Source organism: Eptesicus fuscus, chromosome 2 (assembly GCF_027574615.1).
Source record: "Eptesicus fuscus isolate TK198812 chromosome 2, DD_ASM_mEF_20220401, whole genome shotgun sequence".
NCBI classification, from domain to species: Eukaryota; Metazoa; Chordata; class Mammalia; order Chiroptera; family Vespertilionidae; genus Eptesicus; species Eptesicus fuscus.
The window spans coordinates 17871939-17899652 of record NC_072474.1 but is presented as its reverse complement, the minus strand read 5'-3'; the positions used below and the strand labels follow the sequence as shown (position 1 = coordinate 17899652).

Genomic DNA, 27714 nt, shown 5'->3' with positions numbered 1-27714 from the left:
CCTCCCTGGCCCGGGCCCTGGTCAGGGCATGTGCAGGAGGCAACCAATTGTGTTTCTTTCACATCGATATTTCTCTCTGTCTTTCCCTCTCTTGCACTCTCTCTAAAAATCAATGCAAAAGTATCTTCAGGTGATAAGGATTAAAAAGAAAAAAAAAGGAGTAAGAAACTAAAGCCTACTTCTTTGTATTATGCTAAAATATGCTGACAGAAACCCGATATTCCAACTCATAATCCAGTATACTTCTATCATATTCTATTCCAAGAAATTAATTTTTCCCTTTATGAGACCTTGTTGTTCTGTGTCACTTGATACAGACAGGGATGCATTTGTATACTATTCATAACAATCAGCCAAAAAAAATCCCCCCCTAAAATATTTCACAATTGTATGAAACAATTTACCTTAGATTTTGTTGAGTCACTAGTAGCTGAATCTGTCAGAAGTTAAATGAAACATGGTCAGTATTAGTCCATCTTTACCCCTTTCAACAAACAATGCAAACTATGGAAAAGACAGGCACAGAACAAAATGGGAAAGCAGAACTCAAACAGAACCATTGAACACAGTGGATAGTCAGAGCTCACAAAGATGCAAGCTGCACCACAGAAAGCCACCGCCATGAAAGGATGCTGTGAATTGTAGGCAGAATCAGCTCAATGATAGGAATGGCAAAGGAGCCCTGTGCTAAACGAGAACAGAAGTACTAGTGTTTATTCAATCTTCTAAATAGTAAATCTAGCAATAAAGAAGCTTGAAGACCTTTTAAGAATTGCTATGTACCACATCCTGTATCTGAAACTGATACACAATGTAGAACGTTTAAGATTCTTAGCTGCCCTAGCTACAAATTGAGACAATCATACTCGGTGTATTTATGTTGATTTTTGTCAGACTTAAATTTTATAAGTGCATACTCTATGCATATGGATGCAAAACAGGCATCAGGATAACCCTGCTTCCAGGTTACTTTGGTTTTACATTAAATCATGCTGATCTTTGTGCTTTAGAGCCCAGTTTCATATCTGTGCAGTCAGGGATCCTTTTGACTAGTTTGTTTAAATTGCTACCAGTTTTGTAATTATCTATTAACAAATGCTAATATGGAAATGGAAGAATGGAGACCATAATTTTACTGTCTGGCAAAAAACTCAGATTATACAATTATAAAGAGGGTAGGAAGGGGCTAGCACTATTCTGGATCACACCAATTTTGAAATTTTATGTTTTGACTTTAGGGAAACTGATTTCCAAAATTAATGAGCTGAGCCCCGTGCCACGCCCCTTTTAACACATGGCTAAATGCTTTATGACTTTAAGAACTGGTAGACCATACCATGCTATTTCTCCTCACGGTCTGCTTCAGAAATAACAAGAAACAGCAGAAAAACTTTTAAGAAAGTAGTATTGATCTGTTTACAAGAATCTTAAGAGAAAATTTACACCACAGATCAACGATGTTTGCATTTACAAGAATCGGGGGTTTCTGCAGACAAGGCAGCTACAGTGTGGACAGCAATCCTCCTTCTTCCTACAGTTCCAGCTGTCCATCAGGGACACCACAGAATCCACTAGCGACATTACCGTGTGAAAGACTCCTCCCACTTCGCCTGTTCAACATCAGTATAGATTTGCCTGTGTCAGTAAGTGCTGAAAAAACCCTTTAGGACTAGAACAAGAACTAGAGACAAAGGGAGAACATTGTGTAAAACAACATGCTCGGTTAGTGCAACAGTTTGGCAGGAGAAAATATTCATCAAAAGAGCCTACAAGAACTAATACTTAACCAAACATTCGAGCGGCAAGAGAAAACAGAAAACGTCATAGATTGACTTTTACTGTGACATCTACAGTGACAAATACTATACTGTATTTCTGAAAATGGTGCCCATTAGCAGTTCAACTTATTTTACTTGCTGCTTTTAAACAGAACGTCGGGCTCAAGGTAAGAGCTACTTATGCAGCCTAGATCATACTTTCTGCCGTCACAGCAACCACATACTCAGTAGCATATATCTGTTTTACCTTGTGATGACTATTACATGGAAACTGTGAATTAAAACAAAAACAAAAAAAAAACAGTGGTTCGCATGCTCATTTCCCTCATATTTCCATTCTGACAAGCATTACAACTCCATGCACTGCCAATTAGAGTCACTGGAAGATAATTAAGATCAATCAGAAAAGGGAGATTAAGTTTCTTATTAGAAAAGAAAAAGAAGGAGAAAAGGGAAAAAAATCATAGTGAATTGTTACTTATGATTGAGTTGCTCTTTCATGTCATAAGAATGTTAACCTAGAGATGGATACTGCCCAGGCAAGAGTTACCTGATACATCTCCAGGGGACACGCCTGTCCTTCCAATGTTGGTGAGTAAGTGATCTATGTTTGGCACTGGCTGGGAGTCCACCGTGTTTTCCTCCTGCACTGTTGTCTATGGTTAATAAACAAAGATCACTTCATCATCTCTTCAGAGATACTTCCTTTAAAATTCAAGCAACGTTTAATAAAAGACACATTATTGAGTGGAGCACATGAGCGTAATTTTTTACCTTCTTTAGATAGAATTAACTATAAAATGACCATCGTACTTGTATTTTCTTTAGCTTAGAAACTGAGGAGCTAGAGACTTGCTTCCAGGGCGCAAAGCAGGCAAGAGCATACAGGCCGGAGGCTGACATTGCTGTAGCGCCAGGATCTCGCGTCCCAAATGAAAACAACAGGGGCAAACGCTGAGGGACATACTTACAAGAGGTTCTTCAGCACCTTCTTCTGTGAAAAACCAGTCATGCTAAAATTTAAAATAAGAAAGGTGAAAAGAGAAATTAAATAACCCCCTAAATATATCTATAGTTTGGAGGATGGTATACAGAAAAAAGTAATTTTCTTAAAAATTGTATTTAACCAAATTCGGTTCCACCAGCAGCTTGCAGAAAAAGAATGCTCTCGGTGAGGCGAAGCCCGACTTACGTGCTGGATGAGCGTCTCCACGATCTTGTACTGGTCCGGCATGTGGGTGACCATGTGCGTCATGTTATCTTCAGACGTTCTCACCAGAGTTGGGCCAAAAACTATTGCTAGGTTTCTTGGTTCCATCTGAAATAAAGGACAATATTGGAAAATACCACATATTTTTCTTAAGAAAATAGGTTTAAAGTCCCATTGCATGTTTGGCATTTTATTTCTGACAGGTTCTTTCGGTGAAAAAGAATTCAAAGAAGAATGAATGGTTGATTGATATGTACAAAAAAATACAGGGGGCAGGGACTGGGTGGTGATGGGAAAAGGGGCAGGATTGAGGGATATCTGCAATAGTGTCAACAATAAAAAATTTAAATTAAAAACAAATGCTTCCTAGTCAGGATTTCCCATAAGCTAATGTCTACATAACTTCTTTTTACTGCTTTCATGATAATGTAAAACATTTAATTGGCATTCCTTTCTTCTAAGATGTCTTTGATAGAAAGCAATTGATTTGGTTCTAAACTAGTATTTCTGGAGCTAGATTAACTGACAAAAATATTAATATCGAAGGGAAAAAACTCAGAAAAGAACATGGAAACAACACCCTTTCCTCAAAGGCTAAAAGAAAGTAGAAAAGTGCTTAAAGATACATAAAATTTTCCAAATTTGCCCACTAAAATCCCTAATATATAAAAATCAAATGTCTGGAAGTATTCCTTCTGAATTAATTTTTACTTCAACCACATGTTCTGAAGTTCTTTGCCTATCGTTGAGCCAATCTGAATGCCTCAATATTACATGCTTATGTTTGTATATTCATTACCATGATATTTCTATTCCTTGTTAAATTATACAATTATCAAATGTGTGGATATTTTGTTTTTCTTTGTTATATCTTATAGTGTCTGCTGTAATATTTTGAACTTACGATTTGATTAAAATCTTAAATAACTTCAGCCAGTCCTTGAAAACATATTAAGGGGGTTAAAAATGACCACAGAACTCAAAAGCCATATTGAAAAACAAAATTACTTAAGGAACCACACTACCATACTATCTTGTGAGAGGCATACACATGCACACACACCTTTCAGATATGGTACAAAGTGGAAAACCCACAGATCTTTTCCGATTCTGAAGCAATTGTTGTGCATCTAATACGTTAACTACCACAATACATGTATCATATGATGCTTACTGAATAGAAATAAGGAGAAATTGTGATTGAGGTCAGCATTCACATAGAAAGCTAACTTAGTGGGAAAAAAATATGACTGCAGGAAGGGTTTACTTCAACTGGGCGCAAAATACATGGTTCTCATTTCCCCAGAAGGTGTAGTCATCTCATCCTTCGATCAAAAAACATTAAGTCCAGCATCTCGAAGGTCTATGTAAAATTTTACTAGATTCTTGTCTATGACTTCATTAAGTTTCTAGGCTAATGATAACATGCATTATTATTTATATATACAGTTTTAGCTGATTTCCATATAAAACTAACATAAGTAGGTCACAGATTATTTATTCATTAATTATTTAAATTATGTATTTTTTTGAAAGATGTTCCACAATGTGTAGTCAAATAAGTCTAGGGAATGAAGTGCCTTATATCCTTATTCAAGACTCACAGTGTTAATTAATATATTAAAGATTCTAAAAAAAAATCTGCAGTAAAGAAATCAGTTAAATTTTGTTTAATTCATGCTTCATAAACTAATTAGACCAATAACTCCTACTAACATCCAGCAAAACTGACAAATGACATACTATACCTTGGGAAATGCTGAAAGAATTAGAAAATATTTCACCTTTAATTATATTGAGAACTTTTTGGCTCCTACTGTATGCAGTTCTGGAAGTAGTACAATCAATTAATATAGGTGTTCTCTCTCTCCCTCCCTCCTCCATAGCCGTATCACTTGAGGAAATTGAGTGTCTAAAGGAAATTATAACACTGTAATCTTCTCAATTTATAGGTGTTAGGGTTGACACTGTTCTCATAATCCAGCCTTATTACAACTGTGAACAACTGTCTTCCAGAGTATCAGAGCATTGTTCTCTACGTTAAGCAGGTATGGCCCTAAGAAAGAGGAGTGACAGCAGTATCCCTAAACTTGCGGTATTCTGGCGATTTTTCTTCTCCAGAAACCAAATGGCTGTTTAAGTATTTTAAGCAGTAATGCCTGAGAATCATCATTTGCCATCTCTGATGATATAATGGATTGAGGCAACAATCACCAATGAGTGATAAGAATGATGAAAAGTTAAGACAATAATGTATCAAACACAATGCGTGGACCTTGCTTGGATGATGATTTAAAGAAATGTCTTTACAGTTGTTTGTTTAAATCAATATCCAAACAAGGTCCACATATCAATCAGGAAAAACTAAACATGGATTGAGTATTAGAAAAAAGTAAGGAATTACAAATATAGATGTGTTTAATAAAGGTAATGGGATAGTGTTAAAAACGACCAAAAAAATGTCTTATCTGCTTAAAACTAAACAAAAACGTCTGTTATTTTTCGTTGTACACAATTTGATACATCGACTGTTGTGTCATGCAAATGTTGCCTATTCAAAATATTGATATACAGTTGGAAAATAAAAGAGGTCAAATTTCTGGCTTTTTCATTTTTCTTGCTGGATAAATGAAACAGAAATGTCTTAAAAAATGGTGACAACTGATATTTTTGGGTCTTTTGCTTTTCAGAGTGATCTTTAGAGGGACTGATCAGCGAATATGATGCATTTTAGAGCTTTTGTTGAATTATAGCCCTATTTTTGATTACTTGGCACGAAGCAATGAAGACTATCTTTTCACCTAAAGCCACTGGTGGTACATACCTTATTTTTTTCTGAATTTTCTGCCACTGTCTTCAGATGAGCCGAAAGAAACTTAAGTGTTTCATAATGATGTTCTGGCAAATCGTGAATCTGAAACATATTATTTTCAGGATGGATTTAGATGCTGAATTTTAGGTCTACCCCCAGAAATAGAAAAATCATACTTACTAGTCTTTTTAACGTTTTCAGACGATCTAGAGGATCTTCTTTCCGATTAGCTTCAATAAAGTCGGCATATTTATCTGACAACAATAAGAACAATAAGGCAAGTTTATCTTAAATTGCTTAGGTGAGTTGTATATAATCTAAATAGCCTTTGAGATGTAAGTTACTAATACTGCCATAGTTTTTAATGATCCTCAAACCCTTACCATCAAATCAAAGGAAATTCTCTAAGATGTGAGTTCTCTGAGGTACGCCTGCATTTACACACTCTGATTATTCTTCTCTCTCCCTGACCACAAACATCTAGTACAGTGTCTTATGTAAGTCAAATATTTGGCTTGACTGAAAAAACGTTTTTCTACTTATTGTATCTTATTAGGTCTGAAGACTTTTGACTGAAAACAATAATTTTCTTTTTAACTTGACTACAAATGTGGATGAACAAGATAATATATATTTTACTGAGTGTAAAGAATTTTTTTGAAACTCTGCTTTTCATTAATGTTTATCAGGAGAAAAAAATCCACATGACAAAAAAAAAATAGAACAAAATTATGCCTTGTATCTAAATAAAAACTAAACAAGATCTCTTATTTCCTTTGACAAACGTATTTTCTCCTGCTTCAATCTCATATTCTATGGTTTTCCAACAATGTAATATTTGACTGTTTCATCTGGTTTCTTTTGTGGGCGTTCACTCACCATTTGTGAAGAGAGGTTCAGGGAGTTTTCTGAAGAAGGACTTTAGTAAACTGCTTATCACATTCAAATCTCGCCATTTCTAGGTATGAAGAAATAGAAATCCAGTAGTTTTGTAGTCAATACCACCAAAGAAAAACCTCGGATCAGTTACCCACAAAGAAATAGACAACTTACATCATCTTGTATATCAATATCAGCCATTCCCTTGTTGAGTTCTTCTTGCATGCTTGAGATGGCTGCATTATTTCCAGGAACTCTGTAAATACCTGTATATTCAAGACCTCTTTCTTCAACTAATTTGCAACATATGTCAACTATTAATGGAATATACTGCAAAACAAGAAATAATATTTTATTTAATATAGTACCAGTTTATATTTAGTTAGTAGATGTGTACCATAGCTAAAAGGCCCTGGTATACCATCCAAAAGGAAATATATAAATTACTGCTTTTTGATAGAGAAAATAAAGAATATAGACACTGCAGAATTGGGAAATGATAAAAACAAGCAAGATATTTGAGGCAGTGGGAAGAGAAACTAGGTCAAGACAGAAAGGGAAGGGTCCACAAGGAGATAATAGTCTAAACAGAAAGCAAGAGCACGTAAGGAGAATGTGGGAACAGCTCAGTTGAATAAATAGGAATAAAGTAAAAAAAAAAAAAAAAGCAGGGGTGGAGGGAATAACATCAATCAATTCATGATATGAATCCTAAAACACACACACACACACACACACACACACACACACACACACACACACAATTACATTTATTATACTTTCTTAATCAGGTCCTTGTTCTCACCCTTCTTTTATGATGCTAAAAGCAGAAACACATGATTTGAAAATAAATTCTTACTGACCATTTCAGGTATATTCCTAATGGCTGAATAATTATTCTATTTCAGAGTCAGTAATGAGAAAAAAGCACTACTGATAAAATTACTCAACACATCCTTACAGATCAGAAATGCTCGAGGAAACTAAGGTCAGCTATGAAGAGGAAAACACTCAATAAAAATCAACAAGTTCTCTGTCATCTGAATGGTCGTGTACACAAGTCCCACAACTGAATTACAGCTTTAGAGAGCCCAGCGGGCTGGTGTCTCCTACCCGATTGGTATGAGCTGGCGGGCAATCATCCAGTCTGACCCCGAAAGTTCCGGTAGCAGTAGGCTTTTTTTCAAAAGTCTTTCTCATAATACTCGGGATGCCTTTTCTCCACGTGCCTTTGTCTTTTGGGGGACTGGTTTCATCTTTTGATTGTTATTCAAAATAAAACAATATAGGAAAAAAATGAAAATATAAGAGTTTAAATCATGACTTAAAAAATCCTTTATTGATATTTACATAAACCTGAGTCCTGTACTATAAGTAATATATCCTATATTTATCAAAAATATTGTATTATCGTCTCTAATATAGCACTCCTTTTAACCTTCCATATAATTTAGTGACTATCAAATACATTTCTTGACCTTTTTGTAATCTGTATCATGATTTCCTTTAAAACAGTCAAGGAAATAGAATCAATTTGATAACTTCATAGTGAGAGTTTTGCAAAAAGGACACATAATTTATCTCAAAATGACAGCGCCTGATCCTCTGCATTAATCACATTTGCTGTGTAGCAGTATGTGCTATACTTTCCTTCAGTCTGTATTTGAGAACTGGCACCTTAAAGGGAAAGCCCCACTGGCCTAAACCCAGCCCACAGTGGTCTTGAGCGAGCTCACACTGGGCTGAGGTCAGCAAAAATAGTACAGAGAAATATGAAAATACCATTAAAATCCCAATTTTAAATCATTTTATTAAGTTCATCTGGTAATGCCACCATCGTACCTTTACTGAGCAGTCTCCTCTCTGACTCCTCCTTTGGAGAATGTGGACTTTGCGTCTTTGGCTCGGATTTAGCACCAAGCAAGGTTTGCCTGATGCTGAGACTCTGGCGAGGCGTTTTTGGCAACTGTTCCGCTTTGCTGCTGAAAGAATGAATGTTTCTTAATAATTACGTATTTTATATCCAAATTAACTTACGTGCACGGTGGAACGCTCACCTCATCAGACTGTTATATTCTTTTATTCTTCGACTAATTAGATCCCTGTTAGTAACACCAGTGTCCTGCAGAATAAAGAGAGGTAAAATTAGAGTTAATTCTGAACAAAATTAGGAATCCCTACCTTTTTTGAGCTTCTCTATTGTCCTACTCTGCTTACTCAGTAAAGACACTCTACTCTCAGTGGTGGTGTGGTAAAATCCCTGTTCAACATCACCCCCCACCGTCACTGTGTGACCAATGTTCCAAGTGCCTCCCTCACTGTGAGTCTTTTCTGTTTATTTTCTCTACCGCAGCAATACTTAGAATACTACCAGCGAGTAGCAAGTGTTCAAACTTATTGATCTGTCATTTAAAATTAATGACTGGGAAACAGAAAGCCAGTTTTTTCTCTTACTAATAACAGAAAGGTCAGCATTTCCAAATAATACAGTAGGATAAAAGATGAAAAAACACTGCCAAAATTTGTTAATAATTAACTTGTAGGAGTAGTGAGATTGAGGGTCAATTAGTGTCAGAAGTGACAGAAGAGGAAATCTCCAAACAGGTGTGTGTTTTTTTAACCTTAAAACAGGAGGTTTTTTTTTTTTAAACTTTATGATATGCTAATGGCAAACTTAGAGCTGACCACAAAGTGATGACTCTTTTCTATTGATTCCAATTATACACTGGCATGTGTCCTCAAAAAAAAAAATGTTTTAGTTGTCTCATTTAACAATATAATTTACAAAAAATACAAGCTTTGGAGTCAAACAATCTCGAATTCAAAATGACTCTTCACACTTACCAACAGAGAGATCATATGGTTAAGATCTAGGGTAAGACTGCCTGGTTTAAATCCGGGTCCTGGTGCTTATCAGCTATGTGACCTTGGGGAAATCACTTAACCTCTCTTTGGCACACGGCTTCCTTGTTTGTGAAATGGTGAGGATGATAATAAAAGGACAATTCATATGGTTGCTGAGGTTAATTCATGTAAAATGCTTAGAAGAGTGCCTGCCATATGCTGTGAATTATTACTTTCTTATCTATAAAACAGGAAAAATGCCTATGTGTTAACATTAGATGATAATGATGATGATAATGGCTGACACTAAGTAAATGCTTATTATCTGCCAGGCAGCATGTGGTTTTCTTCACAAGCACTATCTCATTAAATCCTTAGGACAGCCCTCCATGTTGCACAGATGAAATCATCTGAAGGAACGTAGTAAGGACACTCTATTGCCTTGTAGAATGCCCTGACACAGCTGGTGCTTCTTCAACAGGAACTTCCTGAACTGTCAGGAAAAGCTGAAATCTACATCCAAGTTCTTATTCTCCCTGTTTCTGTGCAAAAATTCAGGCTGATGCTCTCTTTGTAGTGGTGGTTATGTAACAAAGGTTGTACCCATACAATTTGGTGTCAGCTTTTAACCACAAACAAGGGAGGTTGTAAATTAGCAGAGAAATAAAGCACATGCATTTTTCCTATAGCATACGTTTTCTAACTTGAATTGGAAATAATGGGAATGACTAAGTTAAAGAAGATAAATTGCATAACCTTACAGTTAATGTCTGTGCTCCTGGGTACTTCAGAAAAAGTAAGGAAAAAGAATGGTATGCTTTTTTAAAAATTTTGTCCTAACAATGGGCACAAAGTGAGAACAACATGTTAGAAAAACTGTGTCAATGAAATGAAAAAGGGACTCAATAAAAGCTAGACACAATCATTACTTTAAAATTTATAGTTATATACACTTAAAATATCAAAATTCATGTTGTAAAAATATCTTGATTGTGAGCCAGAAACTCTTTAAGTATTTAAACATTATTCCTTATTAAAAAGAAAAACTGGCTTATAACATGATTTCTGATAATTTGAGTTTTCTCTTTTCCTTTAATATGTTTTATTGTTTGAGAGAGAAAGAGAGGGTCAGGGAGAGGGAGAGAGAAAGAAACATTGATGAGAGAGAACCTCTGACCAGTTGCCTCCTGCATGCCCCCTACTGGGGATTAAGCCTGTAATCTGGGTATGTGCCATGACGGGGAAGTGAACCAGCGACCTTTTGGTGCATGGAACGACGCTCAACCAACTAAGCCACACCGGCCAGGGCTCTAGTTTTCTTAAAAACCAATTACTGTATTACAATAGGTTATATTATACTAGAGGCCCGGTGCATGAAATTCGTGCATGGGGTGTGTGTGTGTGTGTGTGTGTGTGTGTGTGTGTGTGTGTCCCTTAGCCCAGCCTGCACCCTCTCCAATATGGGATCCCTCGAGGGATGTCCGGTACGATCGGGCCTAAACGGGCAGTCGGGACTTCCCTCTCACAATCCAGGACTGCTGGCTTCCAACTGTTCGCCTGCCTGCCTGCCAGATTGCCCCTAACCACTTCTGCCTGCCAGTCTGATCACCCCCTAACCACTCCCCTGCCAGGCTGATTGATGCCTAACTGCTCCCCTGCCAGCCTGTTTGCCCCTAACTGCCCTCCCCTGCAGGCCTGGTCACCCCTAACTGCCCTCCCTGCAGGCCCGGTTACCTCCAACTGCCCTCTCCTGCAGGCCTGGGCCCTCCCAACTGCCCTCTCCTGCTGACCTGATCGCCCACAACTGCCCTCCCTTGCAGACCTGGTCCCTCCCAACTGCCCTCCCCTGCTGGCCATCTTGTGTCCACATGGGGGCAGCCATCTTGTGTGTGGGAGTGATGGTCAATTTGCATATTACTCTTTTATTAGATAGGATTGTTGACTATATAATTCCATTAATAAAAATCATCATATCATTATCTCTTTGTATTTACAGAGTAATTTGTTTTGATAAGCATTGTCACTATAACTTAAACCACTCAACAATTCTGTTTAGTGATAAGAAGACAGATCTGGAAGTAGTCAGTCATAAAGGTCATGACCAGGACTAGGAACCAAGCATGGTTCATTACTTCCAAGAATGTATGCAGAGTATATGAATCATCTATTTTTCTAGTTCAGTAATGATAGTTTTCCAATAAGTAAAAATAATATAAATGAGTTTTCCTTTTGATCAACTATTTTTAAGCATCCTATCTAATAAAGAGGGAATACGCTAATTGACCCTCACGCTGTCACAAAGATGGCGGTGCCCACAGCCAATAAGGAGGGAATATGCTAATTGACGGTCACGCCCTCAAAATGGCAGCGTCCACAGCCAATAAGGAGGGAATATGCTAATTGACTTTCACATCCTCAAAAGATGGCGACGTCCAAAGCCAATAAGGCGGGAATATGCTAATTGACTGCCACCCCCTCAAAGATGGCGGCACCCAGTCCCCTCAGCCCCCCGGCCGCCCAGGGCCGGCCCGAGGCACAGGCAAGCCTCGAGGCTCAGATAACCAGGGCTGACAGAGACTTGCACTGCCGGCAGTGGCAGCAGCAGAGGTGTGATGGGGCGTTGCCTTCCCCTGATCGCTGGGTTGCCTCCCGCCCCTGAGGGCTCCTGGACTGTGAAAGGGGGCAGGCCAGGCTGAGGGACACCCCCTCTAGTGCATGAATTTTCATGCACCGGGCCTCTAGTATTATCATATTGGTTTAAAATAATGTAGCAGATTCTTTTAGTCTTCTGGAAGAAAAGAAATAAGAAAGATGTGAACAAATGTGTCCAATTTTACCATCACTGGTTTGCACACAGACCTCTTCATTTAGGTTGCTGCTCTCCTGGATGGTCTTGATCCAAGCTAACATGTCATCTCTGTCTTCTGCCTGAAAGAGGCATTCACAGTCTGATGTAGTAAGTCGGAACACGTTCTTCCTCTTGGTCTCACTGTACGAGATGTCTATTAAGCAAGCATTCACACTGATGGGTTGTTCTTCTTCAGATGGAATCGTCTGTTCTCTTTTATCTTTGTACAAGTAAAGTGAATGGCCCCGAAGTACAACATACATCTGCTTCCATGGCCGAATACTCCCACCAACTCGCTAAAAACATGAAACAGTTTAGGCATACTTAATATTTGGCTAAATCTCACACATTAAACAACACTGCTAACAAGCACAAATGTATACCAAATGTAGCAGGTGCCTGATTTATATCAAAATATACTTGTTAGGAGAGGAAGGACAAAAATTATAAAGTGTAAACCAAGTGAGGCAATGTATTCATAACAAAATCAAGGATAGTGGAATCTCAACTCTAACTTTGTTAGAAAAATAAAGTAATTAAGATAAAAACAGGTGTAGCAAAATATGTTAAACATGCTAAAGGAATAGAAAATAAAAAATCATCAATCATGAAAATGACAAACACTGCATAAGGAGATCCCAAACAGTAAACATAAAAAATGAATTAACAAAATTGATCAACTTTATATGATTGATCAATTTTGTTAATTCAAGTAACAATAGCTACATTTAAAGTGAGTTTTCTTAAAATTTTAAACTCTTATAACAATATTAAAATGTTTTATAAATAAGCTGCCCAAATATTAAAGGAAAATTTATGGCAAAATTTTTATTGTATTAAAATCTACTTAAATAAAGTATATGTTGATAGTGTGATAGTCACTTATATAACTCAATGTTTATAAAATAAAGTGAAAGAAGGGAATTACAAAGGCATTTAAAATAATAAACTGGCAGAAGTTAAATAAAAATTTAAAAATTAAGATGAAGAAGTGCCACTCCCTGAAGGACTACTCTGTGATAATAGCTAATAAACTTCAATAATAAAAGCAGTTTCTTAAATACTTAGCTTTCTCTTTTACATTACCAAAATATGACAATATATTCCAAACATAGTTGATACACAGAATGAAAAGTAGGAAAATAGGTGATGAGAACTTAAAAAAAAATCTTTCCTTCATATAGAAAAAGATATTTATAAATTATGTTTTCCATTTTTTATTCTGGATATTTTGTCATTTTATGTATACAGATTTTATACTTTATTTTTCAGGGCCTGCATTTAATGCGCTCACAGTAGCTCCAAAAATGCACTACCTTGCCCTTATCGGTGACAAGTGGCCGGTAATGGAGCCACCCCTCCTTCGCAGCATCACTGAAAACCTCTGAGGAAGAGTCTTTTCTGGATCCAGAGTCTTCTGATGACTTTTGGCTGTCTGTGATCTACAGAAAAGGACAAAAAGGAAACCACAGTAAAATGTCAGCTTTTTCTTTTATAAATATGTGTGTGATAAAATTGCTTTAGTGAAAATATCTTTTATATAATGTTCCAAGTGAAGGGCTATTTTTGAAAAATCCTAACTTTATCAATTACATTAGAAAAATTTCTGGTCTTGTTAAAAAATGTACACTACCACCATCTTTTTTTAGACATCTGAAGGAATTTTTAATCATTAAAGAATAATAAAAATGATCTAATTTTCCTGCTCTCAAGAGGTCATGTTAGTACAAAAAGACAAAGAAGAATAAAAAATAAATTGAAAAAGATCACATTGTGATAAGTGCCATTTGAAGAATGAAAACAGTGGGATGCAATTACGAATGTCGGCAGCAGCTAAATATTGGTGGTGCTTAGGCAAGTCCTCTCTGAAGAGAACATTTAAGTTTAAATCTGGGAGAAAAACAAATTTAAAAAAGCCAACCAGGAAAGGTCAGGGAAAGAATAGCTCAGGGAGAATGGACAGCTAATGAATGTATGTATTTATCAATATCATTTTAAATGTTCAGTATTCATGTGAGTAAGAGAAATGGAAAATTATAGCTGGTTTAGGGTCTTTAGGCCTTGGTAGGAAGTGTGAAAGAGGCCATTAAAGACTGACTCAGGGGAGTGAATTATCTCATCAATGCAAGTCACCTTCGTGCTACATGGAGCATGGATTCTAAAAGACAACCAGAAAAGGAGCTACTGGAGGAATCCAGGTGAGGGACAATGGCATCCTCGACCAAAGCAGCAGAAGTGAAGACAGGGAGGAATATAAAGATTCAGGAGGTAGCGGTGACAGGTCTTGATATGGGAGAGGGTGAGAACAAAGAAACAAGGCCACTAGATTTTTGGCTTGAACAACTGGGTGAATGGAAGTAGACTTAGTGAGATGGGGAAAACTGGGGGGTAAATATGTCTGGGGGTGATCAAGGCCTTTTTGGCATTAAACCTTGTACTGCTTATTAAACATCAAATGAAGATGTCATGTAGGCAGTAGTCTACATGAGCTGCAGTTCAGGGAAGAGGTTAAGACTAGCAATGTAAACTTTTGGAGACTTCTGTGTAAGATCATTAGGGAAATAAGGCTACACAGAGAGGAAAGAGGGTCAGACCACCTTTAGACATGCCAACAATTAAAATGTTAGGCACAGAAACCAGCAGAAGAAAGAGTCTCAGAAAGGAGTGGAAAATTGTGTTGAATATTACTGGAAGGTCAAATAAGTTAAAAACCTTAATAACCATTAGTTGTTGTTTTTAATCCTCACCAGGTAATATGTTTTTATTGATTTTAGAGAGAGAGGAAGAGAGGGAGGGCAGGAGAGAGAGAGAAAGAGAGAGAGCCCAATGTGAGAGAGAAACATGAATCAGCTTATTCATAATCCTAATATATGAAAACCCTGGGTCATAACAACCAGTAACGACCGAGGCTTGACCAACTGGAAGTCAGTCCTGCAGTCAGCACTGGGTTGCCATCGGTGCCCCAGCACTGAATGCTGAGGGGGCTGTGAATCAGGGCCAGAGAGAGGCCTGAAGAGAGAAGCAAGGACAGATGCACTGCCTCTGAGGCAGCTTTTGATCAGTACTTGCCTCTGTCTTTCTCTCCCAGTCTGGGCAGTAGCCATGCCTCTATTTCTCTCCAGGCCTCCACCAGGGCTGCTGATCAGTCCTGCCTTTCTGATTAGGCCCATTGATAGGCCCATAGATGCTGACTAGCATAGAAACCCACCAATAAGAACCAAATGTGGGTGCTGTGAAGAACCAATGGCTGCCTAGGAAGTGGAGCTTCTGATGCTGACTGGCATAGACACCGACCAATCAGAACCAAATTTCGGTGCTATGGGGAGCCAATGGCTGCCTAGGAGGTGGAGCTTCTGATGCTGACTGGCATAGAAACCGACCAATCAGAACCAAATCTGGGTGCTGTGGGGAGCCAATGGCTACCTAGAAGGCGGAGCTTTTGATGCTGACTGGCATAGAAACCAACCAATAAGAACCAAATCTGGGTGCTGTGGGGAGCCAATGGCAGCCTAGGAGGCAGAGCTTTTGACGCTGACTGGCATAGAAACCAACCAATCAGAACCAAATTGGCTAGCAGAGGAGGGCAGTTGGGGGTGAGATCAGGCCAGCAGGGGAGGGCAGTTGGGGGCAACCAGGCCAGGAGGGGAGGGCAGTTGGGGGCGAGATCAGGCCGGCAGGGGAGGGCAGTTGGGGGCAACCAGGCTGGCAGGGGAGGGCAGTTAGGGGTGATCAGGCAGGCAGGCAGAGGTAGTTAGGGGCGATTGGGAAGGCAGGCAGGTGAGCAGTTAGGAGCCAATGGTCCCAGATTGCAAGAGGGATGTCCGACTGTCAGTTTAGGCGCGATCCCACAGGGATTGGGCCTAAATGGGCAGTTGGACATCTCCCAAGGGGTCCTCAATTGGAGAGGGTGCAGGCTGGGCTGAGGGAACCGCCCCCTCCGTGCACAAATTTCGTGCACCAGGCCTCTAGTCTATATACACACTGTGTGGCCAGATTATTATGATCTCTGAACGCATAATAATCTGGCCACTCAGTGTATATCCTACATAATAAAAGGCTAATATGCAAATTGTCCCCTCAACCACGAGTTCGACCAGCAGGCAGGCCGGCCAACCGCCCATGTCCCCTCCCCCTGGCCAGGCTAGCCAGACCCCACCCATGCACGAATTCATGCACTGGGCTCTAACACACACACACACACACACACACACACACACACACACACACACACTGAGTGGCCAGAGATCATAATAATCTGGCCACTCAGTGTATATAAAGCCAGCGATTGGAACTCTGGAAGGACCAGAACAACTGGTCGCTATGATGCCCACTGCAGCCAGCAAACCTGCCCGATCAGGGGGTAGGGCCGGCTGGCCAACTTCCTGCGGCCCCTGCCCACAGCTGTCCCTACCCCTGATAGGCCTCTCCCACCTTAATTGAGGGTGGGGCAGCTGGCCAACCTCCCGTGGCCCTTCCCCCCTGACAGGCCCCACCCCCGATGGGCCCCCACCACCCCAATCAGCCCACAGCCCCTCCTCCCAGCAGGCCTCGCCCCTGATTGCTCCCCACCCCAATAGGGGGCGGGGCCGGCCGGCCAACCTCCTGCAGCCCCTCCCCCCAGCTGGTCCTGCCCCTGATGGGCCCCGACCACTCTGATCGACCTGCAGACCCTCGCCCCAGCTAGCTCTGCCCCAAATAGGCCCCTCCCCTCCAATCAGGGGCAGGGACAGCTGGCCAACCTCCCACTGCTCCCCCACAGCTGGTGACCCCTGATCAGCCCTCCCATCCCATTTGGGGGCAGGGCCAACTGGCCCACCACCCACAGCCCCTCCACCCAGCCAGCCAACCTCCTGTCGTCTCCTCCTCCCACCAGCCAGACCCCATCCGTGCATGAATTCGTGCAGTGGGCCTCTAGTATAAGAATAAACTGTTTCATCTAATCACAACTGTAAATCTACTTTTGCTCCACTCTATATAATATGTTTAGAAATTAGAAAAGCATACTTTATATATAATATTTTCCAAATGCATGCAAAACTTACAGGATAAAATATTATGATATTTATGAAATGTATCTAATAGATAAAAGAAATCATTCTCTGTGAAGAGCTAAAGTAAACTGAGGTAAATAAAAACTTATCATTTGCTGATATTTTAAAAATATTCAATACTAACCTTGTTTCCCTTCAGGGTGGATATGTGCTTAAAAGACCTGTTGGAAAAGAAGTACATAAATATTTTCAATGGTGCATAAAATACCTAAAAGATGTTAAGAATAGTCTGAATATCGCAACTAATCTTTCATTAGTGAGCAGACACTTCATCATTACTATATTAAATGTTCACTATTCAATCAAGTCAGAAAAACAGCTAATTTCATAATTAATTTTTTAAAACTAACAAGACACCATTTTTAAAAAAATATGTTTTTTAATTGATTTCTAGAGAGAGAGGAAGGGAGAGGATAGAGAAATAGAAACATCAATAAAAGAGGAATATCATCAATCAGCTGCCTCCTGCATACCCCTTACTGGGGATCGAGCCTGAAACTAGGCATGTGCCCTGACTGGGAATCAAACCAGCAACCTCTTGGTTCCTGGGTTGGACACTCAACTGCTGAGCCACATCAGCTGGGCTATAATTAAACTTTGGATAGAAGCTTTCTTAGTTAATCTGGTACATGAAAACTATCTTGGCATAAAGTGTGAGATTTTCTTTTTTTAGACCAAAGAAAGCTACTCAGGCTAAACACTGGGCTTTCTATTATTAGTCAACCAGAGTTGCAATGCTCTATGGAGGATTTCCACAATGTTAATAATTGATTAGGTGTCGCCAACTGTCAGACACCGAGAGAGCAGCATGTCTATACTCATCCAGCTGTGGCCACTCAGAACCGTGCACGCAGCAGGGAGAGTGCTGTCGGGCTGGCCCCGGCCCACCACTCTGCTCTGCCCTTCCAAGCACATTCTGGATGATTTCAATAAGAACAACTGGGGCCACTAAAAAGGCTGAGGGCTTCGGAAGACATATTCACATGAGTCAGTCAAAATTATGTAACTTTAGGGAACACAGGTGTTTTTTGTTATTTTTTAAATTCTAAATTCATTTAAGGAACTTAGCATTTTAAGATGTGACTAAAGAGGACACTGTCCTCTCCTCTCATAAACCACCTCAAACAACAAGATAACCAGAAACAAATGTACAAACTCAATCTCCAACAGTATCAGGAGACAGCTACAACTCTGAACTACAATATATGAAGAAAGATGGTTAAATGCAATGAAGTAAAAATTAATATAAGAAGAGAAGATGCCACTGGTTGCATATCTCAAACAAAACTGCAGTGCACTGTTCTCCGAGAGATCAAATAAGCCTTCCCTTGTTTGAAACAATGGGCAGCAGGGTGCTTTTGCTGGTGACAGGAGCCTCATGAATATCAGAGGAGGTAAGAACTAAGGAAGAAACGCAGTCCTGCCATCTTCTAGAGTGAAGTAGACTCTGAAATGTGACAATTACTGATATCTTCCAGTGAAGAAGCAGTAAATGTTAAAAGAGCTCACAAATCAAACACTACATCATTAGAGAAATTCCTGCTAGCCTGCACCTCTGCACTGGCCACACCTCATACAAACTTTCCTCAAATTGCTGGTGGGCACACAATGCAATATACAGATAATGTATCATAGAAATCTACATTTGAAACCTACATAATTTTATTAACCAATGTCACTCCATAAATTCAATAAAAAGAAAATATTTTTTAAAAAGAGAATTTAAGAACTAGAAAATTAATTTTCAAGTTCAAATAGTAAAATAAAAATAGGAGAATTTGGAAATGACAAAGTAATGAGGGAGAATAGCCGCATGTAATAAAACATTATAAAACCACTATAATTAACAGAATCTGGTATATAAACAGATGAATCAACTGAACAGAACAGAATCTAAAAATACTAAATACATATAAAAATTTAGTATATAATAAAAATGAAATATCAGTGGAAAAAATACAATACTCAAGTATAACATTCAATACATGCTTTGCGGGCAGCTGAGAGACACTGAAAAATATAAAGCTGGCTCTTCATCTCCTTAATTAGAATAAAATAAATTCCAGATGAATACAAGTTGTAAATATACAAAAAGAAGAAAAACAAATTTGAGAAGTAAACACTGAAGAATCTATATTTATGTAAAGAGTCAGGGTCCGTAATGTCCAAAATGACTGAAGGCTTGACTGAACACCAGAAGTCAGTCCTGCAGTTAGTGCTGGGTCGCCATAGTGGAAGTCAGTCCTGGCGACCCAGCACTGACTGCCAAGGGGGCTGCGATCAAGCCCGAACAGAGGCCGGGAGAGAAAAGCAGGGTCTGATCACAGCCCCCGTGGCAGTCAGTGCTGGGTCGGCGTGGCAGAAGTCAGTCCTGCAGTCAGTGAACATAGGGTCAATTAATATTAAGTGAACCTAGGGTCAATTAATATTAAGTGAACATAGGGTCAATTAATATTAAGTGAACCTAGGGTCAATTAATAGCTCTTTGAGAGGAGTTGAGAATATAAAGTACAGTGTAGAGCAATTACTTACATTATTTCACATAAAACTCTTTTCAACTAAGATATTTTCCTTTATTTAAAATGTATCTTTATTGTTGAAAGTATTACAGATATCCCTTTGTTTTAGTTGTTTTGTTTTTCCCATTGATCTCCTCCACCCTGCACCCGCTCCTTCCAGGCCTTCACCAGTCTATTGTCTGTGTCCATGGGCTATTCCTATCTAATACATAAAAATCTAGAAATATTTAGAGAAAATAAAATAAAAGATATGCCAGGTAAATACTGAACAGAAGAGCTGAAGTTGCTGCATGAATACTGGATATGGGCTTGAAGCCAAAACACAACTCATGAGATAAAGTTAGTCATTGTAACAACAAAAGTTTCTTTTCACTAAAGAGATAGGATGGTTCCCAATACTTATATACATAATAGAACAGTGTGGGGGTTCAGAATGAGCCTCACCAAGATGTGTCTCAGTGGTATGCAGATTTTTGAGCTGAGGGCAATTTTAGCTTCAGGCTCAAATGAAAATTCTGCCCCTCCCTTAACTACCTAAAAAAATTGAATTAGAGGCCTTGCCCATAATAAGACATTATCCTATATAATAAAAGGCTAATATGCAAATCGACCTAATGGTGGAATGACCGGTCACTATGACATGCACTTACCACCAGGGGGCAGATGCTCAATGCAGGAGTTGTCCTCTGGTGGTCAGTGTGCTCCCACAGGGGGAGTGCCGCTCAGCCAGAAGCCGGGCTCATGGCTGGCTAGTGCAGCAGCGGTGGTGGGAGTTTTTTCTGCCTCCGCGGCAGTACTAAGGATGTCTGACTGATGGCTAAGGAGCAGGCCTAAGCCATCAATCGGACATCCCCTGAGGGCTCCCGGACTGTGAAAGGATGCAGTCCAGGCTGAGGGACACCGCCCCCCGAGTGCACGGATTTTGTGCACTGGGCCTCTAGTTTTGTTATAATTCTATTGGAGAGAAAGGCTTTTTCAGTATGACACAAAATCCAAAAGCCATTTTAAAAATTCCTAAATTTGACTGCCAAAAAAAAAGTTTAACCTTTTTTCACAGTTAAAATTAAGAAAATAAAATGAAAAATATTGAACTGAGAAAAGACTTGCAACATTTATCTCAGAAAAGAGCTAGTTTCTTTTATTTATTTACTAGAGGCCCGGTGCATGGATTCATGCACCGGTGGGGTCCCTTGGCCCGGCCTGTGCCCTCTTGCAATCCGGGATCCCTCGGGGGGTGTCGGACTGCCAGTTTCGGCCCGATCCCTGCAGTCCAGACTGAGGGACCCCACCAGTGCAAGAATCCATGCACCGGGCCGGTTTTGGCTTGATCCCCACAAGCCAGACCAAGAGACTCCACCAGTGCACAAATCCATGAACCAGGCCTCTAGTATGCATATAAGATCTTTGGTTAATCTCTTCCCGCCCTTCCTCCTCCCCGCTCCCTCTGAGATTCATCAATCTGTTCCATTCCTGTGTGTTGATTATCTGTCCCCTGGTGGTCAGTGCGCTTCATAGCTACTGGTCGAACCGTCAAACAGTCACTTAGGCTTTTATATATATAGATTTAATTTCTTTATTGTTGAAAGTATTACATATGTCTTTTTCCCCTATTGACCTCTCCCCACCTATTCCCACCCCCCAACACATGCCCTCACCCACTAATTACTTTTATATAAGGAGCCCCCTGAAATCAGAAAAATGAGTAGGGAACATGAAAAAGCAGTTCATAGAAAAAGAAATATAACTATCTTAAATATACTTGAAATGATATTTAATTAATAATAAAAATTTTCAAATTATAATTACAGTATGATACCACTACAGTTACAAAATAATCAAAAGTTGAATAACATGCTGTGTTGGTGAAGGGAACAGCAGAGACTTCTGTACACTGTTGGTGGGAATGTGATTTGGTATAATCTTTATGGAAAGCAACTGACAGTGGATATTAAAGTAAAGCATGCACATACCCCTTCATGTAACAATCCTTTTCCAACCATACTCACATGCTAAATGAACTACGTACAAACAATCATCTAAGTATTGTTTGTGGGAGCATAAGATTAAATCAATCTAAATGTCTATTAATAGGATATAGAACACTGGTTGAATATATTATGGTACAACTCTTCAATGGAAAATTAAACAATCAGAAAAAAAAATAAGTCAAGAATATATGCACTGAATTTTCTCCACATTAAGAACAATGTATACAGCATTTTATAAAAATAATTAGAATACACACATACATTAAGCATATGTAAATTGTGTATGTGGTTTTATGAAAAGCATAACTCTGGAAGTATAAAAAAAGAAATAAAAAATATAGTTATATGTAAAAGTAGAACTGGGTGGTTATAGACCTAGACTGGTAGGTGATTACTGATTTTTAAATATTAATATAAAAATTAAATAAGTATATAGTAACAACTTTTGTTTTATTTGCATTTTTAATGTCATAAAGTTAGAAAATATAAAAGACATCATTAAATTCAATATTTATATATCAAAGTCATGCTGAACACTCATAAATAAGTATTTAAAATAATAATACCCACAAATAAGTATTTAAAATAAAATGTGTGACTTACAATTTTGCATCTTCTCTGTAATCATCTAGGCCCTCATCATATGATTTTGATCTTTCTGTCTTTGAGTTGGGCTGGGCATCTAGGCTGGAAGGTCCAACAGATTCTGGAATTAAAACCAACATTTAGATATTTGCAAGTAGTTTGTAGATTCTTTTACTGGTGAAAAGATCGCAGTGTGTCATTGTATTCTAAATAGAAAACGGAAAATGAGAGATGGTTTACATAAGCACTCATTGAAACATACCCTGGTCATGGGAGAGCTGACGTCGAATTAAAGGAGCTGAAGTTGTAAGGCTGGGAGGGACTGTTGCTAGAGAGGGTGCTTGAGAGGTAGAGGCTGAGATGACAGCAGAAGCAGGGATATGCGCAATATCATGATCAATGCTAGGGCTAGTTGGTTCATCTATTAGATAAAATAAAAATCGAAACGTTGAATGACCTAATTGTTATTAATAATAACAGTTACAGAACAAGTAATCAATTATTATTATTGAAAGAACCAGATAAAGACTTTAACACAACCAATAGAGTACCAATAAATGACATATTTGGCCTGTTAAAAATACACAGTTATTATTCTAGTATTCCAAGTAATTCCGAGAATATGGTATAAGAAATGAAATGAGTTGCTTCTTTTACTTCTTCTATCAATCAACCAGCACCTTCACTAACTGATAATCAAGATACCAAAGTTTATAGGCATTTAGAACCTAAATCTACTAAAGCAGAGCAATCATATACCACTCTAAATTTTTTTCCAAATTTTAAATTCATTGCACATTATCATTTCAGGCAGCTAAGCAAGGTGATTGGCCGAAGATTCAAAGTATTAATTCCTAAAATTGTACCTCCTTCCCACCACTACACTCAAGTGTAGCTTCAATTTTTGTAGAAAAATAAGAAAGTACAATATATAGCTGGCAGACGAAGGTATGCATTATCAAGGTCAGTGCTATGGATGGAATTTGTGCCCCCTCCTCCCCAATTTCATATGGTGAAACCTAACCCCTAATGTGATGATATTTGGAAGTGGAGCCTTCAGGAAGTGACTTAGTAGGTGATTAGGCTCCACTCCCATGAATGAGATTAGTGACCTTCTAAAAAAGATCCTCCAAAAGCTCCCTTGCTCCTTCTACCATAAGTGAACACGCCTATGAACCAGGAACCTGGTCCTCAACCGACACCGAATCTGCTGGCGCCTTGGGATATGGACTTCCCAACCTCCAAAACTGTGATAAATTTTTGTTATTTGAGCCATCCCTTCTGGCATTTTTGTTATAGCAGCCCAAACAGACTGAGTCAGCCACTGCTAGTTAATTTGGCACTTCAGTGAAAATCAGAAAAAGGATGTAGGCCCTCACTCAGGAGAAATCTCCATTTGCTCCCTTGTACCCTTACAAAAATATAAATATTTTAGGTGTTATAAATTTTAAGCTTCTCAAAAGGCCATCATGGGCAGAAATGTATATGTGAATGCACATACATGCATAATAACAATAACATATTAATAGTGTTTACTAGGGACCAGCACCATTCTGAATACTTTACATATATTACTTCAATTCTAATGACATTCTATGATCTATTTTATAGATTGTTCTATAGAAATAAGTAGTATTTTTAAAAACCAAGATAGATAGGTTACTTGTATAAAGTTACCAAGCCATAGGGATGGAACTTGAACTTAGACAATCTGATACCAGAGTTCCTGCTCTAGAAGTATAAATTATATTTGTTTTCCGAATTGGCGAACAATAGTTCTGGTCAAAATCCTCACTCTTGTGAAAATTTCAGTCGTTGAATTTCTAATATTTTAGGTCAAGAGAATGTAATTTAATAGGATGCAAGAACTATAGTTCTTAAAATAAATGCACCAACCCTTAGAAAATCATAATAAAACCCTTTATTTTTTATTTATTTTAAATATATTTTTTATTGATTTCAGAGAGGAAGGGAGAGGGAAGAGAGAGACAAACATCAATGATGAGAAAGAATCACTGATTGGCTGCCTCCTGCTTGCCCCCTACTGGGGATTGAGCCCGCAACACAGGCCTATGCCCTGACCGGGAACTGAACCATGACTTCCTGGTTCATAGACTGATGCTCAACCACTGAGCCACACCAGCCGGGCCATAATAAAACCATTTAAAGGATGTAATGATGAAAGGAGGTTTTGATTCTGTGATTTAAAAGGTCAAGTATTTTAATTTTAACCAAATCCTAAGACTGCTCTATCATCTTAATGATCAACATTATAATCAAAACAATAATGTTAGAAAATTCTAACATTTCCATTTTATGGCCTAAAATCAGTAAATTCAGACTATCATAAGCTTATTTTTTGATTTTACAATTTCCTTTAAAAACAGCTCTCTACAACCTTGCACCAGAAAACATTTTGAAAATTTCTCTATGAATCAATTTTATACTAAGACCATGACAGTGAGAATATAATAATTCTTTTCCCAAAAGCAAGGAGATAACTGAGGTTTTTAAAATAATTCATTAAGGACAAAACTTTAATTTTACTAAAGGTTGAGTATTCTTTAAATCTATCATTAGTATTTAAATCACTACAATTAACAAAATGTTTGTGTGTTTTTTCAAATGATGCATATGTATAAGTTTGATCTATGGAACCTGTTGGTCTACAATTCTGATATGAATTTGTGAGTATTGATATGAAGGAATTATCTGGTTTACATAGTATTAATTTTTTGAAGAGATTTCTGCAGTAAAAACATTCACTGGAGAGGTTCAGATAATATTTATTACAAAATACATACATAGAAAATATTTAGAAAGGCATTTTAAAAAACAGATGATGCTCTTATAAAACAACGTTTCTCAAAGCAGAGCAACCATCCCTCTGAGGATATGTGGTTACCACATGTGTAAAGAATGTCTACAAGATGCTATGGAAAATTCTTTCAAGAGAATTGATTTTATACCTTGAAAAGTATCTTAAAACATGTTGAGATTTATTTATGTAAAATCAAATATCATGGAGTGAAATTCAAATGGTGGAGTAAGCATTAAACAAAATTTCAAAAGCAACTTTAATTATGACTCTGGTCTTCCCTGGAGCTATGCATTCAATATCTTTTGACTTACTATGTTTTTGTTGTTTTTCTTTTAACACACTGGATATGACATAATCTCTGCTTCAAGTAAATGAGTGTAAAAAGGACTGGAAGAATAGACACGCACCTGTTCTAGGGAGTGTTAACAAAGCAGGGGTAGGGGGGGACTAGAACACTGCCTTACAATGCTCAGTACTATTTGCATTCTTTAGAATAAATATAAGAATTACTATATTAAAGAGAAAAAAGCACCTAAATATAATTAAAATACACAAAATTATATTACCTTAAATTTATGGATTATACAAATAAATCCAATCTTTATTCCTGTAAAAATATGAAAATCTTTCTGTTTTTTTATTACCAATGTGTGAATTATATAAAAACAAGAATAATTCAGGCTTATCTCATTTTCCAATGTTTAAGAAAATAGACCTTTAGTTGACCAAAGGGAAAACAAAAAAATTTTATTTTCATATACAAATATATTCAAAACCAGTATGCTGTCAGATTTTCTTATTTTTGGTCATATTTTCAACAAATTTCTAAATTTTTAATAAACTTAAATATTCTTTCAGATGAAAATAGCACGTATTTTGTCTTAAAGTATAAAGCATGCATTTTCCCCTATTTTGCTTGGCAGAAAATTAAATGAATAGTTTTGTGATCCAAGAAAGAGATTCAGTTAGTTTGAGATGTTTGCTGGCATGACAATATATTCAGGAAGCACCTTGCCAAAGATGACCAATAGCTTGCTTTTGTAAATGGACATTAAAGATTCTTGGGTTAGCTGTCAATATATTCTTAGCTAGATTTGAATTTTTAATGAGTGTATATGCCAATTAGCCTTTATTTTCTATTTTAGTGGTAATTTTTTTCTTTAATTTAAAATTTCTTATTAAATATTTTCCAATGGTAAAAGTATAACACTGTTGAAACAGGTAAAGAAAATCCAAACAGGATTAGACAAAAAAGTCACTGATCTCTCCTACCTATCTCTTTATCATCATATACTAGAGGCCTGATGCACAAAATTCGTGCATGGGTAGGGTCCCTAAGCCTGACTGGTGATCAGGGCCGATCTGTGGGGTGACTGGCGGGGCAATTGGGGGGCCCCTGCTGGCACCCGCCTTGGCCGGCCTGGCACCACCTGCTCTCCAGCCCCACTCCCTGCCGCCTCCAGTTGCCTCCCTCTGTGGGGCGACCAGCAGAAAAATCGGGGGGCCCCTGCTGGCACCCACTTTGGCTGGCCTGGGGCCTGCAGGCTGGGGGCAACTCCTGCGTTGAGCATCTGCGCCCTGGTGGTCAGTGCGCAACATAGCAATTGGTCATTCCACCAGTCGTTTGGCATTTGGTCGAGTTACATATTAGGCTTTTATTATATAGGATAACCAGTGTTGTGAGTGATTTCCATATTTATGTAAATATATAAACATATAGTTTGGGGATCGAATAGGTTTTGGTTGTATTTATTTTGCTGACTGGTTGGTTTGATAAAAAGGGATGATATTATATGCATTATTCTACAACTTGGTTTACTTACTTTAAAATACATCTTGGTCAGTCATAAATAGTCACTAGAATTCTTTGGGTATTATATTTCTAAAGGCAGAAATCATGTTTAGGCAAATCTATCCTCAAATCATGTGGAGTATTACATATGTTTGTATAGTTTTGTTCCTTGAATTGTATATGTATACAGAACTCAGAGTTTTCCAAAGGTAGACTAACGAATTCTCACAGTTAATATATATTCCATAATTCAATCTGGATTTTCCCAAATGGAGACTACTATAAGTTATTCTATTTAAATTAATTATTCATATCTGAATATGAAACTTCTACTAGTTATTTCTTATCAAGTGATATTCTAGAACATCTATAAGATTTCACAAATCAAGAAAAATCTAGACATGTACAAAATCAAGGAAGCATACTGTGAAACTTTATGTAGAACTGTTAAGAGTTATTTTTCAAGCTACAAAGCAAGAAAAAAGAGTAGAGGCTCTAATATACAGAGTGCTCTGATAAGAACCATTAAAATCACAACTGAAAAGGAGAAAGCACCTGAAAAGACAATTCATGAAAGAAATACAAAA

The 27714-nt window shown here is 38.1% G+C and overlaps 1 protein-coding gene across 3 annotated transcripts in view; it reads right to left on the bottom strand.

The window, feature by feature from the left end:
- Window positions 1-27714, bottom strand: part of ARHGAP21 (Rho GTPase activating protein 21) — a 147594-nt gene that overhangs the window by 5733 nt on the left and 114147 nt on the right. For 2 of the 3 annotated variants that reach the window (XM_054725712.1, XM_054725718.1), the window contains exons 9-24: window positions 22777-22935; window positions 22533-22635; window positions 17547-17583; window positions 13688-13813; window positions 12383-12667; window positions 8737-8801; window positions 8522-8661; window positions 7793-7935; window positions 6854-7009; window positions 6680-6758; window positions 5981-6054; window positions 5813-5902; window positions 2971-3096; window positions 2750-2791; window positions 2329-2434; window positions 405-436 (exon numbers count right to left, since the gene is read on the bottom strand). In XM_054725712.1, coding sequence (XP_054581687.1) covers window positions 405-436; window positions 2329-2434; window positions 2750-2791; window positions 2971-3096; window positions 5813-5902; window positions 5981-6054; window positions 6680-6758; window positions 6854-7009; window positions 7793-7935; window positions 8522-8661; window positions 8737-8801; window positions 12383-12667; window positions 13688-13813; window positions 17547-17583; window positions 22533-22635; window positions 22777-22935 — 1763 coding nt within the window. The remainder of the gene's footprint in view (window positions 1-404; window positions 437-2328; window positions 2435-2749; window positions 2792-2970; window positions 3097-5812; window positions 5903-5980; window positions 6055-6679; window positions 6759-6853; window positions 7010-7792; window positions 7936-8521; window positions 8662-8736; window positions 8802-12382; window positions 12668-13687; window positions 13814-17546; window positions 17584-22532; window positions 22636-22776; window positions 22936-27714) is intronic. The other variant, XM_054725724.1, reaches the window with a different exon arrangement.